We start from the raw sequence: 14,281 nt of genomic DNA, 5'->3' as shown, positions 1-14,281 counted from the left end.
ACTTTTTCTCCAAAAGTTCTCGATCGAAATTCTTCAACACTTTGGAAAATATTCTAGCGTTAATTTCGTTTTATTCGTACACACTGATTAACACTAATGTACACCGATCTGTACACCACCGTATATATACATTAAAGTGCTGCCACATATCATGCGCTAACATGCGCTGACATGCGCATGACGCACTGACCTATGTTAATATGTCGTATTTCGAATGCGTTCGTAAAACGATTGCGGCCGCGTCAATTACTGTATCTTTAACACCCAAATGATCCGAGAATACATGTCGAATTATAATTATTATTAAGTAGTGTGTAACATATTACATTATAATATTTCTACAATATTACAGTAATATTACAATGTCATATATCGCATTGTAGTATGCGTAAGATATTGCAGTAATATTATAATACGATATATCACAATGAAATATTGCAGTAATATTACTAAAATATTACAACGTGATATATCACAAAACAATGTTTCTGAAACATTGCATTGTGATATATCGCAATATAATATTTTAACAATATTTTTGTAATATTACATCGTGACATATCGCAATAAAATATTTTAACAATATTTCTGTAATATTACATCGTGATATATCGCAACACAATATTTTAACAATATTTTTGTAATATTACAATGTGACATATCACAATACAATATGTCAGCAATATTTCTGTAATATTACATTTCCGTTGAAATATTACTGAAATATTATAATATTACTGTGATATTACGGCAATGTTACATGCTGTGTGGGCTGCTATCCACCATCTTGTACCCATACGGTGACTGGATGGGGGCTGGGGCCGGGGGCTGGGATCTGGGGCTGGGGTCTGGAGTAGTAGAGATAGTAAACAATGTGAGCCTGCTCCAAGTTGTACGCAGCCATATAATAAATGCAAATTTAATTTTTCTTGTTCTTCCTGAGTGTATCGTCAAAATATAGTGACCCTAGAATGCAGAGATTGAATTACCTTATAATTTCTGATACATATTCCTTTAACTTATACTGCTCAACACAGAGCACTCTCCCCTCTTCCTCGCCCAGCGTGAGTACACAATGGCGGATAAACCATGTGACTCAAGTGACCAATCAAAATTGTGTTCGCCATTGGCGAATCTTTGATTATAGATCTTTAATAAAATGTGATTTGTTCATTTTGTTTACTCCCAGGGGCTCGATTCTTGAATTCATTCGCAAGAGAAACGTATACGCAAGTACTCGCTCTAACAGAAAAGTTACAAGTTTATTGGTTAATAGCCATACGATAGCCAATAAATTTCCAACTTTTCTGTAAGATCAGAATTTGCGAATACGTTTCTCTTGCGAATGGATTCAAGAATAGAGCCCCAGTTTTTAATTGGTCAATTGTTACTCTTACTCCTTTCTCCAATGGTATATCCACACAACTTGCGTAAGCGCATAAGCATATACATAAAGAAATTGATTGGTCTACAAGCACTTACATAAGAAAATAGACTAATCGAATTTCTTATGCATATGCTCGCTTATGCAAGTTGTGTGGATATACCATTTTACTCCTGCTGCCATTGTAGATCCCGCATAAGTACAAACACATGCTTTTGAATTTAATTTGAATTTTTTTTAGAAGAAATCATAACCTATTTACAATCTGAATGAAAGTTGGTGTGCCAAAATAGCCATTATACTGGAGTAGGCGCAAAGCACACCACAAATAACCACAAAAAAAAGAATGAAAGCCGACGAAGATGATAGAAATCCAGTTTGGTACGTGATTTTTATCTTTATCAAATATCTTGTATTTCAACAAAACTTGATTAAAATTTCTGTGTTTTCTATTTTATATTAAGTCTAGCTATGTTATTTAAATTGTCTGTTAAGAAAACCGTTCAACGGTTCTGAAGGATAAAAATATTACTATTAAGCCGGTATTAACCTTACGTTTGACACATTACTATTTATCTATGAACGCTATATATATCGTAGATGTACTAATTTTATTAAATAATAAATATTTTGTACTTAAAGGTTCGAGAGAAGTCAGATACACAAAATGACCTCATTAAAACGGATAATGATCTATGGTTCGTTGGTGCCATTTTTTATCATGCTCACTGTGCTTTATGTTCTTGGAGTTGCAAGATATGTCACTGATTTTGAGGAAAATACGTGTGAGATGACATATATGTTTGAGTATCCGCAGTACGTGGTATGTAAATGTGCGAGTCATATATGACTATTACCCAAACTTGCTAGAAATAGTACCCAAATGCTTGCTAGATAGTTTGCAAACAAAATGACATTAAATTGGACACCAATTTTGTTACATAAGATGATGTCAACAAATTGTTAGTGGAAATGTAATAAAATATGTTTTTTTATAAATTACCAGCAAATAATCACCAAATCTTAAGCAAGATTTGATGATATATTAGTTGCTAAATTGTCAAAAAATGAATTTGCATAAATGTGAGTTGCATATACCTTGCTTACTTTTTGTCAACACTTTGCTGTCACGTTACATCTGTAAGCATTGCCAGTGAAACCCAAACTTTTGGATATATGTTATAACTGATAACTAAGTTTTAAGAAAATTTCTTACAAATTTGATGACAAATTGCTACTGGGTATTTAAGTTCTTTATGTTAGTTTTTATAATCTATCAGAGGTAGTTTGTTGTAAGAGTAGAGATTGCAATTTTAAGTGTATTTTGACTCCTGTATTTATTCTAATTTTCTAAGTTCTTTAATTAAACTTGTCACTCTTTCTTTACCTTTTTATTAGAACGTTAGGAATGATATAAATTTGTTCATTTATAAAAAATAAATTTGTTAAACAAAATTTTGAATGTTTTACACATTTGTTGGAACAATTACATAACTAAAAAAAAAAAGCGATAATTTTTAATTATTTGTAAAACATTTATTGAATAAAAAATAAATATTAAAATTTTTTTTAATCTTATTAGATCCAAATTGAATTTAAAATATTACAAAATTATAATAATAATTGATTTAAACCATTAAAAATTTTTGTTTTTTATATAATATAAATGAGTTCTATTTAATCAGTTCACTGGTAATGTCGTATATATATGTGCTAAAAAAAATGGTAATGTTGTATATATGCGCATTATGAGCACTTTCTTTCAATTTTCAATGGATTTGCATAAAGCTAGGTACCCCTATGTCTTTTTGGGTCACTTAAACTTTCATATAAAATACATAATTATTAGCTCTCATCAGTTTTGGCACAAAACATTGATTTTGGCCCATCAGTTAAAGTAAATCTTGATGTCTAATATTGTGGTGGTATTTTTGCACAGGTTTTTCTATTAAAAAAAAATGCGATAGAAAATGACAAACGCATTTAAACTTTATCGAAAATTTATCTAATTTTAGTAGTGTTATTGTGTTAATTAGGCTTGCATGCTTTGAGCTACTATAATGAAATTACCTATTTCTATCGTTTCTTAACAATATCTTATTCAATTAATTACTACTCTAAATGCATTTCCAAATACATTTCTCTATACAACTTCATAAATTTGTCTATTCAAATAGGAAAATTACAATTTGAAAAATGATAGATAATTTATATACATACACATACCTTATATGAAAGAAAGAAATATTAAAATTATTCATATATAAAAAGCATAGACTCTAATAGTAAAATATTACATAATATATCATACATAAAATAAATTAAAATAGAATAATATTAATTTTGATCAAACACGATTAAATAAATATTGATTAAAGATTATTACTAAATTATGTGCTAAACAACATAAAAAACATAAATCTGATATTTACAAATCGAAAATACACAATAGAATTGTATAAATTTTTTTTATTTAATTCTATTTGATTTTTTAAGCAGCAAGGTAACTACATTAGTCATTGCATTATCAATAAATAACTGTGTAAGAAAAATATTAAAATATTGAGACTTAAAGAATAAATTTTGAATTGATATTTTTGTAGATTTAATTTTTATATAGATTTGATAAAATATCTCTTTATTTGAAAATATAATACATAATAATATTAATATAATTTATATTGAATTACGGTAAGTAATATTACTAAATAAAAAATATATTATAATAAATGGACCTATACTTAACAGAAATTTACTATAAGCAAAATAAAACATACATATTATAAGAAATAACTTTTACATTATGTACATATTTCATTTATTTCAATGATATTAAGTCTAAGTTAAATCCGGGTCTTCTTACATATGTTTTTGATGCATACACAAATATACAAGATCTACAGTTTAATGTTGGTTCCAAACGGCTAAGATATAGAGATTTCAAAACATAAAATATTCTTGATGACCTGTCATTCCTTTGTGGAGAAAGAGTGTAAAATTTTTTTTAGTTCTGTTCAAAATCGAACTCAGGACTTCTAATGTAACAGATCAGTGTGTTATCCACTGTACCATGTTTACTTTCATGTGAATATTTAAACAATTATACTCTTTCTTCAATAGAATGGCCATGAATAGTATTCTATGGCTTGAAATTTCTCCATTCTAGCCTTTCGAAACTAATATCTTATACTGTAAGTCTCATATATCTATGTACAATCTTAGTGTACATTAGAATCACTCCTTAAATTTTCTCTCACTTGTTATTAAATATTTTATATAATAATATATTAATATTATTAGATATCAAGATTTGTTTTGATCAAATAGGCTTTTTTTGTTTATTTGTATTATTTGCATTTCAGTCAACTTTTATTTCTCTCTCTCTCTCTCTCTCTCTCTATTCATTGTAGTAGATGAGTGACATGTTTAATTTTTTTTGTGAATTTTTAAATAATTTATTATATATTTTAGAGAATATCTTTGAAAAATGACATAGAAGAGAAATATCCACGATTTGGATTGTATGCCTATGGAGAAGGCTTTCTAACAGAAAAATTGAGAAGAATGCACTTCACTGGTATACCAGTTCTTTTCATACCTGGCAATGCTGGTTCTCATGAGCAAGGTTAATATACTTCATTAATACATTATTATATATACTTATTCAATTTGATAATAAATTGTTATAAGAGAAGAGAAGAGAAGAAAATTATATCTATGTACTTGTATTTTTTTCTTTAGTACGGTCTATTGCTTCAGTAAGTTTAAGAAAAAGCCGAAAGACTTCCTTTCACTTTGACTTTTTTACTGTTTCATTTAGTAAGGATTATTCTGCATTATATGGAGGTATACATAAAAAATAATATTACAAAAATTTAATAATATATTTGTGTACAAAATATTAATAACAATTTATTCATGGAAGGTGTGCTCATGGAACAAACTGTGTATGTTTCACATTGTATAAAAGCAATATTAGCTTTGTACAATGGCAAGGCAGACAATGTCGTATTGATTGGTCATTCTATGGTAAGAAACATAACAGATATACAGTGTCTAAAAAAATTAGGGAACACTTGCGATTTTTTCGAATTTTACGAAATTGAGCCTGCGTTCCGATATTCATTGCCAGTACTGAAATTCTACGGTGTATATGACGTAAACTATAGATTTTCAGTACTGGCAGTAAATATCGAAACGCAGCCTAAATATCTTGGTGAAAAAATCATAGAGAAGTTATCAACCATTAAAAAAAACGTTTTAAAGTAGAATTTTAAATATATGTTTGAATTTAGTTTCTATGAAATATTGTTCCTAAATCACAAAATTAAAAATGTTTTTTTTGCAATATTTTCGTTTTGAAGCATTGCAATTTGAAACATTATCAAAATTTAATATAAAAGTATTTTAAAGCGAGTTTTCTAAGTTTTAAAATGTTTTTTGAAAAAATTGATATAATTTATAAACATCAATTTTTTATGTAAAAACTTATTTTGTATAAAATATTTTTGAAACTAAAGGATTTATAGAAAAAAAGAAAAAATGTTATAAAGTCCTAATTAATACCAATTAAAAAATCTTTTAGAAATTTTTTTTGATCATTTTTTATTAAAAAATATATTTTGTCTATAATTTTTATAATTCTTGTAATAAAAGTTTTGATAAAAACTTAGATAAATTGTATGAATCAGATTTATTTATTTGAAAAAAACTTAACATTCTTATGTCTTGCTATAAAAAGGGAGCTTTTGAAAATTATTGGAAGCTTGGGAAGAAATTTCAAGAAGCAATTAATTATAAAACTGATTACAAGAATGTTAATTGAAAACTGTCATTAAATATAAAGAAATGTTTTTAACGAAAAAAAAGTTTATACAGAAACAAAGTTTGAATACAGATTTAAAGCTTTATCTTTGTTCTTTAAAATGGTTGAAAACTTCTCTCTGATTTTTTTATTGAGATATTGAACTTTTCATGAAATACGAGAAAATTTCATGTTTCTTAACTTTTGATCAGCACTGTATTCTGTATATTTTAGAGAAATTGAAATTAAATTAACTGGCCTCTCTTTCAGGGTGGTATTGTAGCGAAAGGAGCTCTGTTGCTGGCACCAAATATGAACGTTTCGTCTGCAAGTATGATAATAAACTTAGCTTCTCCCTATAATCCCTCTTTAGTTCTCGACAGTGTCTTCGCTAATTATTATTACGAACTAGAAAAACATTTGCACGAAATTAAGGATGCGGGAGTTAAAGTAGTATCGATCGGAGGTGGACCACGTGATATACTTGTACCCGCTGCGCAAACTTTTGATCATACAGCAGATATAAATGTTCTTTCTACGAGTGTACCGACCGTTTGGAAATCTACGGATCATTTAAGTATTTTATGGTGTAAACAATTAGTGTTTGCAATTGTACGATCGTTGTTTGATTCCGTGGATTATTTGGCGAAACCACCTAAAATTACATCGAGTTCCGATTTGAAAATGAAGTCCTTATCCTATCATTTTTTACAAGTAAGTAATTATTGTTAGTTATTATCGTAAGTTATTATTGATACTGAAATAAGAGTTTTGAATCATACTGTACTCGATTGCTTGTACAAGGTGTTGGTAATAAGTGAAAAAAAATTTAAGGAATAATTTTAGATAATAAAATAAGACGAAAATTAAGATTAACAACATTCTAATTAATATTTTGTTTTTTAATTATTAATTATAAATATTTAAACATTTATAATCTAGAATTACTTAAAATTTTCTCTCATTTGTTGTCGAACATCTTGTATATGATTGTCATAACCGTCAGAATGGTCTAATAACTAGTTAAAAAATTAAAAATTAATCACTTTTAATTTAGTTTTTTTAAATAATTTTTAACTTTAATTATTTTTTAAACATAAACTTTAGCTTATTAAAACGTGAGATAAGAAGTGCTATTTTTCAGTCAAAGAGGATCTTGATGTTTAATATTTCCATATCAATTACTAAATACATTTTTTAATTCTATAAAATTTTATACTGATTAGTTATCAAACTTAACCTTCCGTCTGTACACTTATTTTCACTAACACGGTCTGTACACTGATCCCTTTTTGTTCTGTCCCTTTTTTTTAAATGTTAAATATATGCAAAAAATCTGAAAAAATTCCTAATTTTGAGTGACTACATTTTAAATTTTGATAGTTATTTTGGTCATTTATTAAATATTTTTTTACAATAACAATTTAAATTGGCTGAAGTTCCAAATAGGTCGAACCCCCGATTTTTTTCAATCATGAATTCTTACGTATTTTGGCGTACTGATTACGAAAATGATAGTGAAAATTGGCGCAAATTTAATTTTCATGGCGGAAACCGTGAAAAAACCATAAAAATCACAGTTCTTTCCATTTATCTCCGTAAATAATGAGAATTTTGAAAAATACTTCAAATAAAAGTTGTATAGCTCATCAAAATATTTTATGTCCTATTAATTTTTGCCATAAAAACGAGTTTTTGAGAAAAACGACGTTAAATGTTCAAAACTTCGTATAACTTATTATAAAAAAAGAAGCATAATTATTTGCATGACTGAAAATAACGTATTTTTGGGGTAATGAGAATATAATAAAATGGTAAATTTTCACACAAATCTTTTTTTATTATAAAAAAATTATAGTATATTATTACAAAAAACTTAATTATATATAATGTAGAATGATCAAAATTCTATTAATGAAGAAATAATAATATTAACTATGTTTTTGTGCGCAATCTAAACAGAAAATCGTGCGATGATAGTCGCAAATTGGCTCGCCACATACACCACACAAAACCACGTTTTTTTATTATCTGCGGACGGACATACAGAACATCTTTTCCGTTTGTTCATTTTTATTATAATAGGATTAAAAACCTAAGTAAAGTCATCACCATTATTTAAAATTTCTTGAATTGTATGACACAAATAGTTTCTTTTAATGTTTTTATTTCTAAACAACGTTGCAAATGTGGTTTTACTAAACTGAAAGCCAAATCTTTCAAAAAGTCACGCCGATTAAAAAATAGATTTTCTTGTCACAAATAGTATAAAATTGACGAATTTATGCCAGCACAAATATAGCAGATAAAGCATGCCATAGAGTATATGCAAGGGCCAGTGATCAGACGTGTCCAAAAGGCCATTGTGATTAAATTGCCTTTATCGATTAAAAAAAGCAGATTATGCTTGTAACTTAAGTAAAAACATCATAAAAATAACAAAATAATTAAGAAAAATACAAAAATCAAATATTTCTTACTGTCACGAAATACTAACACATTCTGTACACTGGATCTTTTTGGGAACACTTGAAAAAGTTTACATGCTACCGTTTTAACAACAAGTGTTAGATCGAAGCGTCCTTTTGGGTACGAGTATCTACTATTACTAAGTTTTTTTTTTAGGGAGGGGAGCCAAGCTTTGCCTATCACCAGTCTTGTGGCTACACAAGTGAAAAATTTCGCTTGTTCATTTTTGGGGTCAGTGTACAGACGGAAGGTTAAAACTCAATCAGAATTTGAAATTAGATAATACTTTTAATATTATTATTATACATCTCTTAGTATTATTATTTCTTTTAATGGTACATTACACATCGCCTGAGGAAGATAGTCTTCCTAATTATTACTAATTATTGCGATAAATATTACCATCTATCGAATTAACATAGTCAGGGATAGAAGATTCAAATTCTGTTTGGGGTAATATTGTTCGCAAATATGTTAACTTTTTTGATACGATTGATACATATACAACTATACCAAGTATAGTTTAAATTATCAGAATATTTTTATACACTAATTGAAAGCATAATAGTTATAAAATAACAAATAAATTTCAAATATATTAAATATCGGCCTAAAAGGGTTAAATAAATTAATATTTTACAATTTTTAAGATGTTTAATGCATTATTAAACTTGACGATTAAATTAATTATTTCTGAAGATATTATTTTTAGCTTCAATTTGCGGTTACGTTTTAAGTTTAACAACCATATTTACCGCAATTTATAGAACTGAAAATGTATTAAATAATTTGCAAATATTATTTTAAGTAACTTCTGTGTTGACAACAAGATTTGTATCGATTAAAAAATGGTATAAAAGTACTTGTATTATTTACATATTAGTCTAATATTCAGTTTTTTAATATAATTTATTTTAATAATCAAAAAATTTACTTATATGTAAAAGAAAAAATTACAAAAAATACATTCTCACATAAAAAACTTCTTTGTTATTTAATATCAATTTTATTTACAAATAAAATATTAAATTTATTTAATAATCTACATCTATATTATAATTGTTATTTAACCCTTTGAGGCACGAATTATTCTTATTTAGCAATTTCGATAAAACTCTATATCCAGGGGTTTTTTGGGTCGTTGATTACCAATCTAATCAGATTTTTAAAATTAAAAATGACGAATCCAATATGACGGACGTAAAACTAAAAATTAAACCAAATCCTGTGAAACTTAGTATCTAGGGATTTTCTGGGTGCTGATTATGAATTTGTTATCAGATTTTCAAAATTAAAAATGACGGGTCTAATATGACAAAACTCCTAGATACTAATAGCAAATTCGGTTGCTTGCACTAGTGCGCACTGAGTGTATATTAAGGCTTGTTTATAGTCAATTTTTATATTTAAGAATCATCTTAAATTCTTAAAATACTTCTTAACCAGTAAAATGATCTGTACAACATCTATAGAATTATTTTTTTGGTTAAATAGTTTTTGAACATGTATTCTTAAATATAAGAATACTGATGTAAAGTATGTAAACAAGCCTTAGTGCGCACTAGTGCAAGCAACCGAATTCGCTATTAGTTTCACAGAAACTAGTTGAATATTTAATTTTATGATCGCCATATTAAATCCACTATTTTAAATTTTGAAAACGGATTCGTAATCAACCCCTTAAAAAACCTCTAGATACTAAGTATTATGAAATTGATTAAATTTTTAATATTTGTGTCCGTCACATTGCACCACCATTTTCGAAAATCTGACAACAGATTCGTAATCAGCGACCTAAAAAACCTCCAGATGTAGAGTTTTGTAAAAATTGGCACTTTTCTGTGAAAGAAAATAAACTTCTTAAAAAAAAAAAAAAAACAGCAAATTTTTGGTATTTGTTTATAGCAAGTAAATAATTACAAATTTGTGGTCATATAAATTTTTTAAACCTACCTCAAGGTATCCCAAATTATCAGAAAGCAAAAAACCGACTTTAAAAGGTTAAAAAATCATTAAAATAATAAAAAACTATAGAGACCTTGATGGGTTACCCATAGTGACCCACCATGACGTAAAGGGTTAAGGTAATCTAATTTTAAAAAATTACGACATTCTAATTTAATATAAGTGTCTTTCAAAATTAATTTTTAACGTAACTTGATCTTAATGCAATTTTTAATCGGCAATGTCTTGTGAGTTAGTTTTTCATGCAACTTTTAAAGTAATTAAATTAATTTTTATAAGCCATTAACTTTGTTTAGTTTAAAAAATCTTATTTTGTGTGTAGATGTGTATACCTAATTTTAAAAATATTAATAATCCCAAATGTTTGGATTGTTAATAAAAACATTAATAAATCTTATTGCAATTTTAGCATACTTCGGGCAAGAAGCTATATCATTATACAGAAAAAGTTCAATTTGAAGCCGATGGCGAATGGGTGCGCATACCTCAACAATATGTCTGGAATAATAAGAACGAAGTTAAAAAATCATCTACTATATATCTTGCAGTGGAACTATTTCACAAATCTGATTTCTTAACTATTGATGCGATAAATTTACAAAACAAGGATTGGCTGTTTGTATGCTCGGCTTTCAAAAAGCAAGGTCAACAAAAAATTTGGTAATACTGTTATATATTTATTGTCAGAAAAATAAATCATTAACCAATAAATTTTTAGATGTATTTTATTGATGTATTTTAATATGTAATACATATTAATATTTTCAGTGAATGGGGTTGGAACTTGACAAATAAAACAAGACTTTTACCTGACCCTTTATACCGATCAAGAAGAACTATTGATTTAGATCTAAAAGAGATAAAATATCCACATATTACGCATGCCATTGTCAGAATAACTCCGGATGATTTGGAGAAATATCTTACAGTCAGCTTTGATTCCTATTTTTACAACAATCGAATCGAATCTACAAGAAATAGATTTTTACATCCTAAATATCTCTTTGGCTTTCGTGGGCCTAATTTAATTGAAACTGTCAAGAGAAGTATAAGATATTATATAACACTTCCCAACATCATAGACGCAGTTACAATTGAATTGAAATCGCTGAATTGTCTTAAGTATCACGCCATTGTTGAGTTGTTAGAGTCATCAAATGTAGGATCGACTCAATCGAGAATCTTTACGAACACGTAAGTATATTCTGCAATAAATCGTGTTTTATATAAGCCCCTTTTATATTTAATTACGATGCAGAGATGATGGTCCGAAAACGATGAAAATGCAAACACTCTATGGACGTTTCAATGATGTAGCAAGATTGAGAATGACGTTAGAACCAGAGTGCGTTTATACGATCAATATTCAACCTGGAGGGATTGTTGACAAGATTTCTTGTAGAATACGAGACCGTTGGCCATTGCTTTACATGGCTGTTATAAGTTTACTCCTACTTTTCATCTCTATAAGGATACATTGCGATTCGGATACATTACCGACGATAGTCATTACCATAATATTGTCCTTTGTTTTCAACGTTACTTACGAAACCTGCATCGCTTTATGTATCATTGCTATATCTGCCATTGGTGTGTGTTTCTCTGTCATATTTCTTGGTTCTGTGGCACATGGAATAGCTGTCAGGTATAGATTTTATGTATATTAAAATAAAAATATTTTCTTGTATTAAGAGATTGTATTAAGAAAACTAATTTGAGAAGGATTTGGGGGGGGGGGGTTAAAGAAAAAATTAATGAATAAAGTAAAAAGTTTATTAAATATAGGGTGCGTACGGTGAGACGCTATATATATATACTATCTTCATTACTTATTAAAAATAGACCAAGAATAGACTGATGTTGATAGCGCTAATAGTATCTCCCCGAACGCATCCATAATATATTGCTTGGTAAAAAATTCAATTTTGTTGAAATTTTGATGTGAATGTAATATTTCATTAAATTTGATCAAATTTAATAAGTATGCAACGAAATCTTAATTATACTTGTATATAGAAAAATTAGTCAACTAGATTGCTGATTAAAATATTTTGACAAAAATCACTTTTTTTTAATAGGTTTATAGCACGTGCAATAACATTCTCGATAATGTGGTCAGACTGGTTATTAAGTGGCTTAAATCAACTACCATTTATTTTAACTGTTCTCGTGTTGTCTTTAATTCCAACAACATGTGGAGCTCTTGGTATGCTCATTTCAGTATTCCTTTACTTTTTGAAGTTGACAAGAATGTACGAAGATTATTTAGAGGATATATTAGTGGCCCCGCTTCAACATTTCAATTGGTTTAAACGTTTGAGAAGAATAAAGAATAAAGAAGAAAATGATAAAAATATTAGTCAAGAGATATACGACCATCTTATCTTGTTCTTATTGTGTACTTTCGCTGCCATTCCAGCAGTTCCGTCTGTCCTAGTTTGGGCAAAAAATTTCAGGTTAATATCATCTGTTAATCAATCAACGAAATTAAATGTACTTATATTAAATATTTATATTACAGCTATGACACTAGTCTCTCTACAGAAGATCGTATCCTTATGACAAGTTGGACAATATTAGCTGTATGCGGTATGTTAGGTATCGTACATATTTCTTCTAGCCATAAGGGATATCGTTCGCTTATATTAAGCAATCTATTACGTTTCACAAGTTGGGTCATTCTCTCTATGACAGCAGCTCCACGTCCATCTTTTTATCAGTGGTGTATGCCACCTATTACTGCCATAGTAATAACCCTTATCACACTAAATTCCATGATTCCTCATGAACAATCCGATTAAGTACAATTTGACATTACAGAAATTATATTTACAGTATTTGAAATACGTTTACATGTTTTTTTTTTAATATTTATTTTTTGTATAAAAATCTGAATTTATAGCTGTAGCAACATTATTAAAATTTGTGTCATATATCTCTAATATTATAATAAATTAAACGACGATAACCACATACGCTAACATAAATATTATTTTATATAAGAGTAATCAAAATGTAATTGTGCAAATAAGATAAAATTTAGTTTAAGGCAGCTGTTTAGTACATATACCATTAACAATTGTGAGATAGCCAAAGGATAATACTTATGATACAAAAGCTCATTGTGATATGTATGTGATATAATATAAGTCTTATTCAAATCAATATAACTTGTTAACCAAAAAATTTAATCCTTGATTTCCAATTTAAGGGGAGAACCTCATGTAAATGGCCTGTTTTTCAAGAATTTTTTTGGAAAAGCGTAATGCGTAGATTGATTTGAAATTTAAGGTACAATTTATGGACGTTACAATGTAAAAACATTTTTTTTAAACTTTAATTTTCAATAATAACGGTGCAATAGTGGCTTGAAAATGTGCCGTGCAATGTGCAGATCGCAAAAATGATCTAAAACAGAAAATTCAAAATGGGATCTTTAGTTTATGCAAAAATGCTCAGCATTTTTATTTTATTAAAATTTGCTAATTTATAAAAATAATGAAGTTTTGAAAAAATGTCTTTTGTCATACAATTGTTAATAACAAATTTCATAAAGATTGAAAGATTAGTTTTTGAGCATGTTGTACGGCATGCGAAATTTTGCGTTTCAAGTACAACGCGTTTAAAGTTTGAGTAACAAAAATCGTGAAAAAATCGTA

The 14,281-nt window shown here is 27.8% G+C and overlaps 1 protein-coding gene across 1 annotated transcript; it reads left to right on the top strand.

The window, feature by feature from the left end:
- Positions 1–1,522: 1,522 nt before the first annotated feature.
- Positions 1,523–13,808, top strand: LOC105836816 (GPI inositol-deacylase). Its single transcript, XM_012681108.3, has 11 exons — positions 1,523–1,765; positions 2,027–2,207; positions 4,856–5,009; positions 5,126–5,230; positions 5,310–5,413; positions 6,459–6,902; positions 11,032–11,282; positions 11,391–11,816; positions 11,881–12,267; positions 12,701–13,078; positions 13,144–13,808. The coding sequence occupies exons 1-11, from the start codon at positions 1,731–1,733 to the stop codon at positions 13,421–13,423; spliced, it is 2,745 nt and encodes a 914-aa protein (XP_012536562.1). The 5' UTR covers positions 1,523–1,730; the 3' UTR covers positions 13,424–13,808.
- The last annotated feature ends 473 nt before the right edge of the window (positions 13,809–14,281 follow it).

The sequence above is a fragment of the Monomorium pharaonis genome, chromosome 2 (genome assembly GCF_013373865.1).
Source record: "Monomorium pharaonis isolate MP-MQ-018 chromosome 2, ASM1337386v2, whole genome shotgun sequence".
Taxonomy (NCBI): domain Eukaryota; kingdom Metazoa; phylum Arthropoda; class Insecta; order Hymenoptera; family Formicidae; genus Monomorium; species Monomorium pharaonis.
Note: the sequence above shows the minus strand (reverse complement) of the source record. Positions and strands in the feature narration are given on the sequence as shown.